Source organism: Schistocerca cancellata, chromosome 11 (assembly GCF_023864275.1).
Source record: "Schistocerca cancellata isolate TAMUIC-IGC-003103 chromosome 11, iqSchCanc2.1, whole genome shotgun sequence".
Taxonomy (NCBI): Eukaryota; Metazoa; Arthropoda; class Insecta; order Orthoptera; family Acrididae; genus Schistocerca; species Schistocerca cancellata.
This window is the reverse complement of record NC_064636.1, coordinates 39,220,691-39,238,872: the sequence shown is the minus strand read 5'-3', so window position 1 is coordinate 39,238,872 and position 18,182 is coordinate 39,220,691. Positions and strand designations below refer to the sequence as shown.

The following is an 18,182-nucleotide window of genomic DNA, read 5'->3' as shown; positions in this document are numbered from 1 at the left end:
TGACGGATTGCCGTCCTCCGGGCCCGGGTTCGATTCCCGGCTGGGTCGGAGATTTTCTCCGCTCAGGGACTGGGTGTTGTGTTGTGTTCATCATCATTTCATCCCCATCCGGCGTGCAGGTCGCCCAATGTGGCGCCGAATGTAATAAGACCTGCGCCAAGGCGGCCGGACCTGCCCCGCGAGGGGCCTCCCGGCCAATGACGCCAAACGCTCATCATCATCATCATCTAATTTTCAGCATTCTTCTGTAGCACCACATTTGCAAAGCTTCTATTCTCTTCTTGTCTAAACTATTTATCGTCCATGTTTCGCTTCCATACATGGCTACACTCCATACAAATACTTTCAGAAACGACTTCCTGACACTTAAATCAATACTCGATGTTAACAAATTTCTCTTCTTCCGAAACGCTTTCCTTGCCATTGCCAGTCTACATTTTATATCCTCTCTACTTCGACCATCAACAGTTATTTTGCTCCCCAAACAGCAAAACTCCTTTACTACTTTAAGTGTCTCATTTCCTAATCTAATTCCGGCATCATCACCCGATTTAATTCGACTACATTCCATTATCCTCGTTTTCCTTTTGTTGATGTTCATCTTATACACTCCTTTCAAGACACTGTCCATTCCGTTCAACTGCTCTTGGAAGTCCTTTGCTGTCTCTGACAGAATTACAATGTCATCGGCGAACCTCAAATTTTTTAATTCTTCTCCATGGATTTTAATACCTACTCCGAACTTTTCTTTTGTTTTCTTTACTCCTTGCTCAGTATACAGATTGAATAGCATCGGGGAGAGGCTACAACCCTGTCTCACTACCTTCCCAACCACTGCTTCCCTTTCATGTCCCTCGACTCTTATAACTGCCATCTGGTTTCTGTACAAATTGTAAATAGCCTTTCGCTCCCTATATTTTACCCCTGCCACCTTCAGAATTTGAAAGAGACTATTACAGTCAACATTGTCAAAAGCTTTCTCTAAGTCTACAAATGCTAGAAACGTAGGTTTGCCTTTCCTTAATCTTTCTTCTAAGACAAGTCGTAGAGTCAGTATTGCCTCACGTGTTCCAACATTTCTACGGAATCCAATCTGGTCTTCCTCGAGGTCGACTTCTACCAGTTTTTCCATTCGTCTGTAAAGAATTCGCGTTAGTATTTTGCAGCTGTGACTTATTAAACTGATAGTTCGGTAATTTTCGCATCTGTCAACACCTGCTTTCTTTGGGATTGGAATTATTATATTCTTCTTGAAGTCTGAGGGTATTTCGCCTGTCTCATACATCGTGCTCACCAGATGGTAGAGGTTTGTCAGGACTGGCTCTCCCAAGGCTGTCGGTAGTTCTAATGGAATGTTATCTACTCCCGGGGCCTTGTTTCGACTCAGGTCTTTCAGTGCTCTGTCAAACTCTTCACGCAGTATCGTATCTCCCATTTCATCTTCATCTACATCCTCTTCCATTTCCATAATATTGTCCTCAAGAACATCGCCCTTGTATAGACCCTCTATATACTTCTTCCACCTTTCTGCTTTCCCTTCTTTGCTTAGAACTGGGTTTCCATCTGAGCTCTTGATATTCATGCAAGTGGTTCTCTTTTCTCCAAAGGTCTCCTTAATTTTCCTGTAGGCAGTATCTGTCTTACCCCTAGTGAGATAAGCCTCTACATCCTTACATTTGTCCTGTAGCCATGCCTGCTTAGCCATTTTGCACTTCCTGTCGATCTCATTTTTGAGACGTTTGTATTCCTTTTTGCCTGCTTGATTTACTGCATTTTTGTATTTTTTCCTTTCGTCAATTAAATTCAATATTTCTTCTGTCACCCAAGGATTTCTACTAGCCCTCTGGCAGGTTTCAGATAGATTATATAATGGTAAGACAGAGATTTAGGAACCAGTTTTTAAATTGTAAGACATTTCCAGGGGCAGATGTGGACTCTGGCCATTGGTTATGAACTGTAAGATTAAAACTGAAGAAACTGCAGAAAGGTGGGAATTTAAGGAGGTGGGACCTGGTTAAACTGACTAAACCAGAGGTTGTACAGAGTTTCAGGGAGAGCGTAAGGGAACAATTGACAAGAATGGGGGAAAGAAATACAGTAGAAGAACAATGGGTAGCTATAAGGGATGAAGTAGTGAAGGCAGCAGAGAGCAGATAAATACCCCAAAATACCGGTTATTCAGAACTAAAATACCGGTGTCTGTTTTAACCAGTCGGTTTTTCCCATTCGTACGGCTTCTCCTTGAGGAAGTAACGGTGGGGCTGCGAATAAAGTGCGGTCGGCTGCATCTTCGTGATCGAAAATTTGGAGCAGACTGTAGTGCAGCCGTGATTTCATACACCGTGTGGGCAAATAGCAACAGTATTGATTTGATGTTTAGGTCTGCAAAAGGCCAGGTTTGAGAGAAACTCCGTAAGAGTGTGGCCAGGTTATTGTAACGCCGCTCTCGCTAGCTGCGATGGGCAGGTGCACTTCGTAGCACCTAGCGCTGTTACAAATGCATCACGCTTATTCCAGAGACGCGATGGTCTCTCAGAGGACTCACCCGTCCACCGCTGAGGTACTGCGCGGTGGACGGACTGCAGATCGCCTCACGAATTAAGTTAGGCTGCAGTCCCACTAAGTGGTGACTGCACTTTGTTATGGTTCGGTTTGAAGGGGACGAAACAGCGAGGTCATCAGTCCCACTGGATTACGAAAGGATGGGGAAGGAAGTCCACTGTGACCTTTCAAAGGAACCATCCCGGCATTTGCCTGAAGCGATTTAGGGTAATCGCGGGGAACCTAAATCTGGGTGGCCGGAGGCGGGTTTGAACCGTCGTCCTCCCGAATGCGAGTCCAGTGTGCTGACCACTGCGCCACACAGGTCACACCAACATTCAAGACAGGAAACAGGAGTAACCCATTGAATTACAGATCCATACCACTGACCTCAATTTGCAGTAGGATTTTTTGGGCATATACTGTACTAGAACATTATGAATCACCATGAAGAAAATGACTTATTGATACATAACCAACACTGATTCAGAAAATATCATAGTTAGCTCTTTATTCTCATGAAGTGCTGTCGACAAAGGATCCCAGATCGATTCCATATTCCTAGATTTCTAGAAGGCTTTTGATACCGTTCCTCACAAGCGACTATTAATCAAACTGCGTGCATATGGAGTATCGTCTCAGTTGTGTGACTGGATTCGTGATTTCCTCACAGAGAGGTCACAGTTCGTAGTGATGGACGGTAAATCATCGAGTAGAACAGAAGTGATATCTGGCGTTCCGCAAGGTAGTGTCATAGGCCCTCTGCTGGTCCTGATTTATATAAATGATCTAGATGATAATCTGAGCAGCCCCCTTAGATTGTTTGCAGATGACGCTGAAATTTACCGTGTAGTAAAATGATCAGGCGATCAATTCCAATTACAAAATGATCTAGAGAGAATTTCTGTATGGTGTGAAAAGTGGCAATTGGCACTAAACAAAGAAAAGTGTGAGGTCATCCACATGGGTACTAAAAGAAATGTGATAAATTTTGGGTATACGATACATCGCACAAATCTAAGGGCTGTCAATTCGACTAAATACCTGGGAAATACAATTACGACCAACTTAAATTGGGAAGACCACATAGATAATATTGTGGGGAAGGCGAAACGAAGACTGCGGTTTGTTGGCAGAACAGTTAGAAGTTGCGACAAACCCACTAAAGAGACAGCCTACATTACACTTGTCCGTCCTCTGCTGGAATTTTGCTCCGCGGTGTGGGATCCTTCAAAAAATAGTTAAAATGGCTCTGAGCACTATGGGACTTAATATCCGAGGTCATCAGTCCCCTAGACGTAGGACTACATACACCTAACTAACCTAAGGACATCACACACATCAATGCCCGAGGCAGGATTCGACCCTGCGACCATAGCAGCAGCGCGGTTCCGGACTGAAGTGCCTAGAACCCCTCGACCACAACGGTCGGCGTGGGATCCTTACCAGGTAGTATTGACGGAGGACATGGAAAAAGTACAAAGATGGGCAGCCCGTTTCGTGTTATCGCGCAATAGGGGTGAGAGTGTCACTGATACGATACGCGAGTTGGGGTGGCAGTCACTGAAACAAAGGCGGTTTTCTTTGCGGCGAGATGTATTTACGAAATTTCAATCACCAACTTTCTTTTCCGAATGCGAAAATATTTTGTTGACACCCACCTACGTAGGGATGCATTATTAGCATAATGAAATGAGAGAAATCAGAGCTCGATACGGAAAGATTTAGGTGTTGCATTTTCCCACGCGCCATTCGAGAGTGGAATGGTAGAGGAGTAGTATGAAAATGGTTCGATGAACCCGCTGCCAGGCACTTAAGTGTGAATTGCAGAGTAACCATGTAGATGTAGATGTAGACATCGCTCGGTCTTTACTTTGGTAGGGACGAGAGCTGAGTGGTTGTATAGTATTGTAATGTATGCTAACTGGAGAGGCTCCGTCCCTGCCGCAGCCGCACTGGTCCACAACCCCACAACGGCTACCATAGTCCACTTCATCCCTCCGCCGCCCCACACCGAACCCAGGGTTATTGTGCGGTTCGGCCCCCGGTGGACCCTCCCCCATAGGGAACGTATCACACCAGACGAGTGTAGCCCCTGTGTTTGGGTGATAGAGCAATGGTGGTGTACGCGTGCCTGGAGAACTTGTTCGCGCAGCAATCGCCGACATAGTGTAGTTGAGGCGGAATAAGGGGAACCAGCCCGCATTCGCCGAGGCAGATGGAAAACCGCCTAAAAACCATCCACAGATTGGCTGGTTCACCGGACCTCGACACAAGTCCGCCGGGCGGATTCGTGCAGGGGACCAGGCGCTCCTCCCCACCCGGACAGCCGTGCGTTAGACCGCACGGCCAACCGGGCTGACATTCTGAGTGGTTACTGAGCGAGGTGTGGGCCGGACTCACCTGTCCGTTGCTGAGGTTCTCCTTGGTGGGCGATCCGCGGATGGGCGTCCGCAGCGACTGGGGCAGCAGCTCCACCAGGTTGGTGGAGTGCGGCTGGTAGCGCAGGATGAGCACACACGTCGACACCAGCGTGTACGCCAGCAGCGTCCCTGCCACACACCACAGCAAATCTCGCACTTGCAGCACTGCCAAATCTGTTCATCAGTCCGAGCCGACCCACCTGCCGTACACTGAAGGGCCAAAGAAACTGGTGTAGGTATGTGTACTCAAGTGCCGTACCACGTCATGTAGCGGCACTTCTGCGTGCCTGCGGGGGCCCTACACGGTATTAGGCAGCTCTACCACCTTCTTTGGCTCTCCAGTGTACAAATTCTGTGAGATTATGCATATTGGATCATCAAGACATTTGTTATCTGTTCAGAATGGATTCACGAAGTGTATTCTGTCACTTGTAGGTCTTCAAATGGTTCAAATGGCTCTCAGCACTATGGGACTTAACATCGGAGGTCATAAGTCCCCTAGGCTTAGAACTACTTAAACCTAACTAACCTAAAGACATCGCACACATCCATGCCCAGAGGCAGGATTCGAACCTGCGACTGAAGCAGCAGCTCGGTTCCGGACTGAAGCGCCTAGAAGCGCTCGGCCACACCGGCTGGGTACTTGTAGGTCTATTTTGTGATTTAAGAGAATACGATGTCAAATACGCTATGTGATCAAAAGTATCCGGACGCCTGACTGAAAATGGCTTACAAGTTCGTGGCGCACTCCATCAGTAATGCTGGAAATGAATATGGTGTTGGCCCACCCTTAGCCTTGATGACAGCTTCTACTCTAGCAGGCATACGTTCAATCAGGTGCTGGAACGTTTCTTGGGGAATAGCAGCCCATTCCTCACGGAGTGCTGCACTGAGAGGTATCGATGTCGGTCGGTGAGGCCTGGCACGAAGTCGGCGTTCCAGACATTCCCAAGGTGTCCTGTAGGATTCAGGTCAGGACTCTGTGCAGGCTGGTCTACTATGATGTTATTGTCGTGTAACCACTCCTCCACAGACCGAGCTCGATCGTGTTTAAAGATGCAATCGCCATCCCCGAAATGCTCTTCAACAGTGGGAAGCAAGAAGGTGCTTAATACATCAGTGTAGGCCTGTGCTGTGATAGTGCCACGCAAAACAACAAGGGGTGCAAGACCCCTCCACGAAAAACCGCAACCACACCATAACACCACCGCCTCCGAATTTTACTGTTGGCACTACACACGCTGGCAGATGACGTTCACCGGACATTCGCCATACCTACATCCTGCCATCGGATCGCCACATTGTGTACCGTGATTCCTCACTCCGCACGACGTTTTTCCACTGTTCAGTCGTCCAATGTTTACGCTCCTTACACCAAGCGAGGCGTCGTTTGGCATTTACAGGCGTGATGTGTGGCTTATGAGCAGCCGCTCGACCATGAAGTCCAATTTTTCTCACCTGCCGCCTAACTGTCATAGTATTTGCAGTGTATCCTGATGCAGTCTGGAGTTCCTGTGTGATGGTCTGGATAGATGTCTGCCTATTACACATTAAGACGCTCTTCAACTGTCGGCGGTCTCTGTCAGCCAACAGACGAGGTCGGCCTGTACACTTTCGTGCTGTACGTCTCCCTTCACGTTTCCACTTCACTATCACATCGGAAAGAGCAGACCTAGGAATCTTTGGGAGTGTGCGTACAGACGTATGACGCAAGTGACACCCAATCATCTGACCACGTTCGAAGTCCGCGGAGCGCCCCATTCTGCTCTCTCACGATGTCTGATGACTACTGAGGTCGGTGATATGGAGGCAGTAGGTGGCAACGCAATGCACCTAATACCAAAAACGTATGTTTTTGGGGGTGTCCGGACACTTTTGATCACGTAGTGTATGTAATTATTGCCAGGCTGAATTACGACTGTCTGAAAGACTTTTTTCTCCTGCAAGGAGCCTGGGACATTTTTATGACTACCAATCTGCAGTAGATGTGAAAAATAGAATAAGGCTATTATTTTTAAGTGCCATTGCTTTCGGCGGTCCTCTATGTAATGCTTCTTTTTTTGAACCTGATGAAAAAGGAACATTTGTGACTGCAGCAGTATTCAATTGCTTTTCCGAATGTCTGAAGCTCTGTCAGTGATTGAAGGGCAGAAAGAAATTGAGGATATACAGCTGACTGCAGAAAATTATGAGAGATCATCAGCATCCGTGGGTTTGCACTGTACCGTGGAAGGATTTCGGTGCCTTGGCGGATATATAGCTCGTCGGTGCAGGCAGTACGACAGAACATTAGCCACACCTACTGAAGTGCTAATATCTGTTCCACGAGAAAACTCTGTCAGCTGGTTGTGCGTGATTCCTAAGGGAAGTTTACTTGTGCCTTCAGAAACATGGCTTGAGACAGTAAGCCAATACGATGTCACTTTTGCTCAGCCTCATGGCAGACAATTTGTCTAGAGAAAGGGGCGTCATTACGAACTTGCATGCAATGCTTGGTGAGCTGTTCCTCAATATACACGAACAGATAATTAGAAGTTACGCTAAAACTCGCGCATTTAATCCTTTGTGCTGGCTTTAATTAAAAGACAGAGTAAGCGTATCTAAGATACCAGAATGAGATTTTCACTCTGCAGCGGATGTGCGCTGATATGAAACTTCCTGGCAGATGAAAACTGTCTGCCGGACCGAGGCTCGAACTCGGGACCTTTGGCTTTCGCGGGCAAGTGCTCTACCGACTGAGCTACCCAAGCACGACTCACGCCCCGTCCTCACAGCTTTACTTTCGCCAGTACCTCGTCTCCTACCTTCCAGACTTTACAGAGGCTCTCCTGCGAACCTTGCAGAAATAGCACCCCTGAAAGAAAGGATATTGCGGAGACATGGCTTAGCCATAGCCTGAGGGATGTTTCCAGAATGAGATTTTCACTCTGCAGCGGAGTGTGCGCTCATATGAAACTTCCTGGCAGATTGAAACTGTGTGTCGGACCGAGGCTCCAACTCGGGACCTTTGCCTTTCGCGGGCAAGTGCTCTACCAACATTTTTTTTTAAATCTCATTTTGTTCACTTTTGTTCGTTGCATCTGCTCGAGGTGGACGTCGTAAAACATCCGTTTAAGTTCGTTGTGAATCGATTAACTCAGTTTCTTTATTACAGAAGCCAGTTAAACCCTCTGACCGAACACGCAGAGCTACCGTGCCAGCAACCAACTGAGCTACCGAAGCACGACTCACGCCCCGTCCTCACAGCTTTACTTCTGCCAGTACCTCTTCTCCCACCTTCCAAACTTTACAGAAGCTCTCCTGCGAACCTAGCAGAACTAGCACTCCTGGAAGAAAGGATAATGCCTGAGTCGTGCTTGGGTAGATCAGTTGGTAGAGCACTTGCCGGCGAAAGCAAAGGTCCCGTGTTCGAGTCTCGATCCAACACACAGTTTTAATCTGCCAGGAAGTTTCATATCTGAGATAGCTCATCGAAAAAAAGGGAGCAAATGGCATGTGTCATCACAATAATCAGTTCAGTACGTAGGCTAACTGTTTTGTAAACAAAAGTTGTGTATGTAGGTACGCACATTTTTCACAGAACCATTGTACAGCGTAATAATTATTGAACTATATGAAAAATAGGAAAAAAAAATACAAACTACGGCGTGTACAATTCAATATGTAAACATCACTACAGATATTCGGATTTAGGTTATGACATGTTCGATATGCCTGACATCGTTGGAGATAATTTGGCGCCGATAAATAGCGAAATTCTGCATGACCCGCTGAAGTGTCGGAACACCGATGCTGTCGATGACCTCCTGGATGGGTGTTTACAGCTCAGCTATGGTTTTGGTGTTATTGCTGTACAACTCGTATTTAATGTTGTTGTTGTTGTGGTCTTCAGTCCTGAGACTGGTTTGATGCAGCTCTCCATGCTACTCTATCCTCTGCAAGCTTCTTCATCTCCCAGTACCTACTGCACCCTATATCCTTCTGAATCTACTGAGTCTATTCATCTCTCGGTCTCCCTCTACCATTTTTACCCTCCACCCTGCCCTCCAATGCTAAATTTGTGATTCCTTGATGCCTCAGAACATGTCCTACCAACCGGTCCCTTCTTCTAGTCAAGTTGTGCCACAAGCTCCTCTTCTCCCCAATCCTATTCAATACTTCCTCATTAGTTATGTGATCTACCCATCTAATCTTCAGCATTCTTCTGTAGCACTATTTATTGTCGATGTTTCACTTCCATACATGGCTACACTTCATACAAATACTATCAGTAACGGCTTCCTGACACTTAAATCTATACTCGATTTTAACAAATTTCTCTTCTTCAGGAACGCTTTCCTTGCCATTGCCAGTCTACATTTAATATCCTCTCTACTTCGACCATCATCAGTTATTTTGCTCCCCAAATAGCAAAACTCCTTTACTACTTTAAGTGTCTCATTTCCTAATCTAATTCCCTCAGCATCACCCGACTTAATTCGACTACATTCCATTATCCTCGTTTTGCTTTTGTTGATGTTCATCTTATATCCTCCTTTCAAGACACTGTCCATTCCGTTCAACTGCTCTTCCAAGTCCTTTGCTGTCTCTGACATAATTACAATGTCAGCGGCGAACCTCGCCGTTTTTATTTCTTCTCCATCGACTTTAATACCTACTCTGGATTTTTCTTTTGTTTCCTTCACTGCTTGCTCAATATACAAATTGAATAACATCGGGGACAGGCTACAACCCGGTCTCCCTCGCTTCCCAACCGATGCTTCCCTTTCATGCCCCTCGACTGTAATAACTGCCATCTGGTTTCTGTACAAATTGTAAATAGCCTTTCGCCCTGTATTTTACCCCTGCCACCTTTAGAATTGGAAAGAGAGTATTCCAGTCAACATTGTCAAAAGCTTTCTCTAAGTCTACAAATGCTAGAAATGTAGGTTTGCCTTTCCTTAATCTATTTTCTAATATAACTCGTAGGGTCAGTATTGCCTCACGTGTTCCGATATTTCTACGGAATCCAAACTGATCTTTGCCGAGGTCGGCTTCTACCAGTTTTTCCATTCGTCTGTAAAGAATTTGCGTTAGTATTTTGCAGCTGCGACTTATTAAACTGATGGTTCGGTAATTTTCACATCTGTCAACACCTGCTTTCTTTGGGATTGGAATTATTATATTCTTCTTGAAGTCTGAGGGTATTTCGTCTGTCTGATACATCTTGCTCACCAGATGGTAGAGTTTTGTCAGGACTGGCTCTCAGAAGGCCGTCAGTAGTTCCAATGGAATGTAGCCCCACAAAAAGGAATCGCATGTGTTCAGATCCGCAGAATATGGAGGCCAATCGAGGCCCAAGCCACTGGCATCTCGGTACCCTAGAGTCAGAATGCGGTCCCCAAAGTGGTTCTGCAGGAGATCAAACACTCTCCTTCATCGATGGGGTCGAGCTCCGTCTTGTACGAACCACATCTTGTCGAAAGCAGGGTCACTTTGGATGATGTGGATGAAATGATCTTCCAAAACCTTCACTTAACGTTCGCTAATCACCGTGCCTTCAAGGAATGTAGCACCGATTATTCGGTGACTGGACACTGAACATGCACATCATGCAGTCACCAGTCGAGGGTGAGGAGACTTAATGATTACGAAATGCGAGTTCTCAGTTCCCCCATTGCGCCAGTTTTGCTTAGTAGCGAACCCATTCAAATGAAAGTGGGCTTCGTCGCTAAGCCAAACCGTACAGCGCATACTAATTTCCAGCATGCCCCGCGGCCAACTATGCATTTTGAACGCCCTATCGCAAACTTTTCAGAAGTTCTGACAATTTTATTTTATATAGTTCAGTAGTTCAAACCCTGTGTGTACAGGGTGTTACAAAAAGGTACGGCCAAACTCTCAGGAAACATTCCTCACACACATATAAAGAAAATATTTTATGTGGACATGTGTCCAGAAACGCTTAATTTCCATGTTAGAGCTCATTTTAGTTTCGTCAGTGTGTACTGTACTTCCTCGATTCACCGCCAGTTGGCCCAATTGAAGGAAGGTAATGTTGACTTCGGTGCTTGTGTTGACATGCGACTCATTGCTCTACAGTACTAGCACCGAGCACATCAGTACGTAGCATCAACAGGTTAGTGTCCATCACGAACGTGGTTTTGCAGTCAGTGCAATGTTTACAAATGCGGAGTTGGCAGATGCCCATTTGATGTACGGATTAGCACGGGGCAATAGCCGTGGCGCGGTACGTTTGTATCGAGACAGATTTCCAGAACGGAGGTGTCCCGACAGGAAGACGTTCGAAGCAATTGATCGGCGTTTTAGGGAGCACGGAACATTCCAGCCTATGACTCGCGACTGGGGAAGACCTAGAACGACGAGGACACCTGCAATGACGAGGCAATTCTTCGTGCAGTTGACGATAAAGCTAATGTCAGCGTCAGAGAAGTTGCTGCTGTACAAGGTAACGTTGACCACGTCACTGTATGGAGAGTGCTACGGGAGAACCAGTTGTTTCCGTACCGTGTACAGCGTGTGCAGGCACTATCAGCAGCTGATTGGCCTCCACGGGTACACTTCTGCGAACGGTTCATCCGACAATGTGTCAATCCTCATCTCAGTGCAAATGTTCTCTTTACGGATGGGGCATCATTCTGACGTGAGCAATTTGTAAATTTTCACAGTCAACACGTGTGGGCTGACGAGAATCCGCACGCAATTGTGCAATCACGTCATGAACACAGATTTTATCTGAACGTTTGGCCAGGCATTGTTGCTGATGTCTCGATTGGGCCCCATGTTCTTCCACCTACGCTCAATGGAGCACGTTATCACGATTTCGTACGGGATACTCTACCTGTGCTGCTAGAACATGTGCCTTTACAAGTACGACACAACATGTGGTTCATGCACGACGGAGCTCCTGCACATTTCAGTCGAAGTGTTCGTACGCTTCTGAACAACAGATTCGGTGACCGACGGATTGGTAGAGGCGGACCAATTCCGTGGCCTCCACGCTCTCCTGACTTCAGCCCTCTCGACTTTCATTTATGGGGACATTTGAAAGCTCTCGTCTACGCAACCCCGGTACCAAATGTAGAGACTCTTCGTGCTCGTATTGTGGACGGCTGTGATACAATACGCCATTCTCCAGGGCTGCATCAGCGCATCAGGGATTCCGTGCGACGGAGGGTAGATGCACGTATCCTCGCTAACGGAGGACATTTTGAACATTTCCTGTAACAAAGTATTTGAAGTCATGCTGGTACGTTCTGTTGCTGTGTGTTTCCATTCCATGATTAATGTGATTTGAAGAGAAGTAATGAAGTGAGCTCTAACATGGAAAGTAAGCGTTTCCGGACACATGTCCACATAACATATTTTCTTTGTTTGTGTGTGAGGAATGTTTCCTGAAAGTTTGGCCGTAGCTTTTTGTAACACCCTGTATAGGCGTTGCTGATGGGAGCGCCGTATTCTGGCTGTTTACATATCTCTGTATTTGAATACGCATGCCTGTACCAGTTTCTTTGGCGCTCCAGTGTATATCTATGGCAGCGGCTCAGTGTTATCGCAGCTGTACAGGCGACTATCGTCTTCGCCTGCTGCCGTTCGCGCTTCACAGTTGAGCGCTGCAACACTGCTGCTGGATATCATGACGAACTAAAATGAGAATGGTACATTGGCGTTTAGCCGAGAACGACTGATTAAATATGGCGAGAATGTAAGCCAGTCTGCTACCAGAACCTTCATGTGGCAGTCATATTTATTGGCTTCTAGGTTCAAATGGCTGTGAGCACTATGCGACGTAACTTCAGGTCATCAGTCGCCTAGAGCTTAGAACTAATTAAACCTAACTAACCTAAGGACATCACACACACCCATGCCCGAGGCAGGATTCGAACCTGCAACCGTAGCGGTCGCTCGGCTCCAGACTGCAGCGCCCAGAACCGCTCGGCCATTCTGGCCGGCCTATTGGCTTCTCCAACTCTTAAACCAGTTATCACCTTTCAACGTAGCCTACACCTCGGACTGCGCTACTGGTTAAGTTTACAACTCACAACCAAATTGTCACAATTCATCCTCACCTAGATCTAGGGCTACGCTACTAACTGATTGGGGCTGAGCTAAAAACTGATTCTCCGAGGCACAAACAAAATATTACCTTAAATGCTAAGTTAGACCTCGGGCTACGCTACAGACTGATACTCCAGGTCGTAACAAAATTACCACATTTCGTTCTGACTCACGCCTCGGGGTACGCTACACATTATGTCTGCTATTCATCACCAAATTATCACACTTCATCACCACCGAGAGCTTGTGCTGTGCTACAGACTCAGTCTCCAACTCAGAACCAAATTATCACATTTCATCCTTATCTAGACCCTGGGAAGCGGTGTAGATTGAGTCCCCAACTCACAATAAATTATCAGCTTTCTGTCAACCTAGATTTAGGGAAAAGAAGAAACTGGTGTACAGGTTTATTGTCGAAGCACTCTCAGGGCCATTTTAAAAAAATCCTCCGTTTCGTTTCCTGGCGCACATTTTTCCTAACTTGTGTTTCGAAGTACTACAAATCACGAATGGTTTTCCTCTATAGGTGAGTGGCCAGTGCATCTGACTGCCATACTGTGGACCCAGGTTCAGTGCCCGGAACTGCGAGAGATTTTTCGCGGTGGGACGACCGGTCCGAGATGCATTCAACTTTGTGAGGCCAACTGAGATGCTACTTGAAAGACAAATAATGGTTCCAGTGTCTGATTGGCGCCTTATGGCAGAGGAAGACACGCAAGACAACCGGATATCGGTCTATAATTTGGCGGGTCCGTTCTTTTACTCTTCTTATATACTGGAGTCACCTGTGCTTTTTTGCAGTCGTTAGGAACTTTGAGGGAAGTGGCAACGAAACGACTATTCACGTTGGTGTGTAGAATATATGAGTCTGGCGATATACCATCTGACTTTCGGAAAAGCATCATCCACACAATTCCGAAGACGGCAAGAGCTGACAAGTGCGAGAATTATCGCGCAATCAGCTTAACAGCTCATGCATCGAAGCTGCTTACAAGAATAATATACAGAAGAATGGAAAAGAAAACTGAGAATGCGCTAGGTGACGATCAGTTTGGCTTTAGGAAAAGTAAAGGGACGAGAGAGGCAATTCTGACGTTACGGCTAATAATGGAAGCAAGGCTAAAGCAAAATCAAGACACTTTCATAGGATTTGTAGACCTGGAAAAAGCGTTCGACAATATAAAATGGTGCAAGCTGTTCGAGATTCTGAAAGAAGTAGGGGTAAGCTATAGGGAGAGACGGGTCATATACAATATGTACAACAACCAAGAGGGAATAATAAGAGTGGACGATCAAGAACGAAGTGCTCCTATTAAGAAGGGTGTAAGACAAGGCTGTAGCCTTTCGCCCCTACTCTTCAATCTGTACATGGAGGAAGCAATGACGGAAATAAAAAAAAGGTTCAGGAGTGGAATTAAAATACAAGGTGAAAGGATATCAATGATACGATTCGCTGATAACATTGCTATCCTGAGTGAAAGTGAAGAAGAATTAAATGATCTGCTGGAGGGAATGAACAGTCTAATGAGTACACAGTACGGTTTGAGAGTAAATCGGATAAAGACGAAGGTAATGAGAAGTAGTAGAAATGAGAACAGCGAGAAACTTAACATCAGGATTGATGGTCACGAAGTCAATGAAGTTAAGGAATTCTGCTACCTAGGCAGTAAAATAACCAATAACAGACGGAGCAAGGAGGACATCAAAAGCAGACTCGCTATGGTAGAAAAGGCATTTCTGGCCAAGAGAAGTCTACTAATATCAAATACCGGTCTTAATTTGAGGAAGAAATTTCTGAGGATGTACGTCTGGAGTACAGCATTGTATGGTAGTGAAACATGGACTGTGGGAAAACCGGTACAGAAGAGAATAGAAGCATTTGAGTTGTAGTGCTATAGACGAATGTTGAAAATTAGGTGGACTGATAAGGTAAGGAATGAGGAGGTTCTACGCAGAATAGAAGAGGAAAAGAATATGTGGAAAGCACTGATAAGGAGAAGGGACAGGATGATAGGACATCTGCTAAGACATGATACTAGAGGGAGCTGTAGAGGGCAAAAACTGTAGAGGAAGACAGAGATTGGAATAGAGTACAGGCCACAGGGCCGTCAAATTGCTGAAAGAGTATACGTAGCAGTTGTAAGTAGGCTGTTTAGGTCTTTATGTTAGTAACGTCACCTAGCGCTCTGTATAAAAATCACTGGCTGTGGTCGTGCAGTCTGTGACTGCTTGGTATTGTTGGAATAGTCGCCAGTGTAGTGTTGGGCAGTTGGATGCGAACAGCGCGTAGCGTTGCGCAGTGGGAGGTGAGCCGCCAGCAGTGGTGGATGTGGGGAAGTGAGATGGCGGAGTTTTGAGAGCGGACGATTTGGGCGTGTGTCCATCGGAGACAGTACATTTGTAAGAATGCATGTCATGAACTGCTATATATATTATGACTTTTGAACACTATTAAGGTAAATATATTCTTTGTTCTCTATCAAAATCTTTCATTTGCTAACTGTGCCTATCAGTAGTTAGTGCCTTCAATAGTTAGAATCTTTTATTTATCTGGCAGTATTGGCGCTCGCTGTATTGCAGTAGTTCGAGTAACGAAGATTTTTGTGAGGTAAGTGATTCATCAAAGGTATACGTCATTGTCAGTCAGGGCCATTCTTTTGTAGGGATTATTGAAAGTCAGGTTGCACTGCGCTAAAAATATTGTGTGTCAGTTTAGTGATGATCAGAATAAGTAAAGAGAGTAATGTCTGAGTACTGAGTAAACTGACACACAATATTTTTAGCGCAACGCAATCTGACCTTTAATAATCCCTACAAAAGAATGGCCCTGACTAACAATAACCTATACCTTTGATGAATCACTTATCTCACAAAAATCTTCGTTAGTCCAACTACTGCAATACAGCGAGCGCCAATACTGCCAGCTAATTAAAAGATTCAAACTACTGAAGTCACTAAGTACTGATAGGCATAGTCAGCAAATGAAAGATATTATAGAGAACAAACAATGTATTTACCTTAATAGTGTTCAAAAGTCACAATATATATATATATATACATGTTCATCACATCCAGTCTTACAAACTTACTGTCTCTGATGGACACACGTCCAGATCGTCCGCTCTCAAAACTCCATCTCTCTCCCCACATCCACCACTGCTGGCGGCTCACCTCCAAGTGCCCAACGCTACGCTCTGTTAACAGCCAACTGCCCAACACTACAATAGCGAATATTACAACAACGCAAACCAACCACAGCCTTCACACAGCACAGTCAGTGATTTTCATACAGAGCGCTACGTGGCGTTACCAACATAAAAACCTAAACAGCCTACTTGACAGTTTTGCATGTCGCAAATCACAGGCAGAAGGAGCCCACTGGCCAACAGTGTGTTCATGACTGAAGGTGTCGTCGGCTCAACAAGAAACATGTAGGGTGTATGCTGTGCTACAGCGTCCGCTGAATGGTGAGCTCCGAAACGCTTCTGCCTGCAGCAGCATTTCACTCTCTGGTCAGGATCGATTCAGATCGCCGCCTAACCAGCCCGCTCAACAGAATGGGCAAGCCTGCAGCCTGCACGTTCTGCGACGAGGCTTGGACGCCCAACACCTCATCGCCTACTCCACCGTCCTCCAGACACTTTCCACGGAGGTTCACGTCAGCAGTGCGACAACAGGCGACCAGCTTCGCCATTTCCAAGACGCTCCTTCCCAGGCGTCAGTCCATAACAATCTGCACCTCGTCAAGCCGATCATGTCAGTAGACTTCGTCATTTGTACTCCGTGTCGTCGATCGATTGCATCTCCATTCGTCTGTACTCCACTTACATGCGTTCCTTGCCGCTTCATATGCCTACAGTGCTACCAGGTGGCATTCAGTGCTGTCGTGGAAATTGGCCATAGTGCTTTGGCTCATCAGTGAATGTGAACATACAGACACTATGACCCTAATAACTGGTCACTAAACCTTCATACTCTAGTCGATAGCGGCCAGTACCACCTAGCGTTAGCTAGTACTTCCTCTGTACTTGCAGTTTCGGAAGACGAGTCTTTGCTAGAACCGAGTGAAGGCAGTCACTGATCTAAAACAGCGACAGTCAGGAATTGCAGGAACCAGGTGTACATCGATAATACGTAGCGGGCATATTGATTTCTTAAGGTTTGAAGCACTGCACACGGCGTCAGTACTCACCAATGGACATCATCTCGACCAGCACCTCAAGCTGGATGAGCAGGGCTGCCAACGCAGCGGCTACCCCAGAGCTGAAGGTTGCTATGGCTGGGGTTCCCGTGGCTTGCCACACGCGAGACAGTGTCCTGTAAACAACCACAACACACATTAATTTACAAAACAATCTTCGTGGTTATTAAGGGCATAGGTCCAGCTCTGGACGTCCACTGAGTGGCCTTTTAACACGAATCGCATTTTATGCTTCGTTGGGTAGATGACCGCTGGTGTGTAAAGCAGAGAGCGAGTGAGTGATATCGTCTGGAGAATGTTTTCGTGACATTCCGCGGGTGATCTCGTCATTCTGGAAAACACAATCTAACAACACAAGTATGCATCTATCACCGGAGATCATTTACATCGATACTCCGCAAATCACATTCAAGTGCCTGGCAGAGGGTTCATCGAACCACCTTCACAATTCTCTATTATTCCAATCTCGTATAGCTCGCGGAAAGAAATTCAAATGGTTCAAATGGCTCTGAGCACTATGGGACTCAACTTCTGAGGTCATTAGTCCCCTAGAACTTAGAACTAGTTAAACCTAACTAACCTAAGGACATCACAAACATCCATGCCCGAGGCAGGATTCGAACCTGCGACCGTAGCGGTCTTGCGGTTCTAGACTGCAGCGCCTTTAACCGTACGACCACTCCGGCCGGCCTCGCGGAAAGAACGAACACCTATATCTTTCCGTAAGAGCTCTGATTTCCATTATGTAGGTGTGTGTCAACAAAATATTTTCGCTTTCGGAGGAGAAAGTTGGTGATTGGAAGATTCCGTCGCAACGAAAAACGCCTTTCTTTTAATGATTTCCAGCCCAAATCCTGTATCATTTCTGTGACACTCTTTCCCCTATTTCACGGTGATACAAAACGTGCTGCCCTTCTTTGAACTTTTTCGATGTACTCCGTCAGTCCTATCTGGTAATG

General features: G+C 46.1%; 1 protein-coding gene across 1 annotated transcript in view; it reads right to left on the bottom strand.

Moving 5' to 3' along the window:
• The window catches only part of LOC126108622 (probable cationic amino acid transporter), a 663,130-nt gene that overhangs the window by 74,813 nt on the left and 570,135 nt on the right, over nucleotides 1–18,182 (bottom strand). The window contains exons 8-9 of the mRNA XM_049913934.1: nucleotides 17,215–17,339; nucleotides 4,945–5,093 (exon numbers count right to left, since the gene is read on the bottom strand). Coding sequence (XP_049769891.1) covers nucleotides 4,945–5,093; nucleotides 17,215–17,339 — 274 coding nt within the window. The remainder of the gene's footprint in view (nucleotides 1–4,944; nucleotides 5,094–17,214; nucleotides 17,340–18,182) is intronic.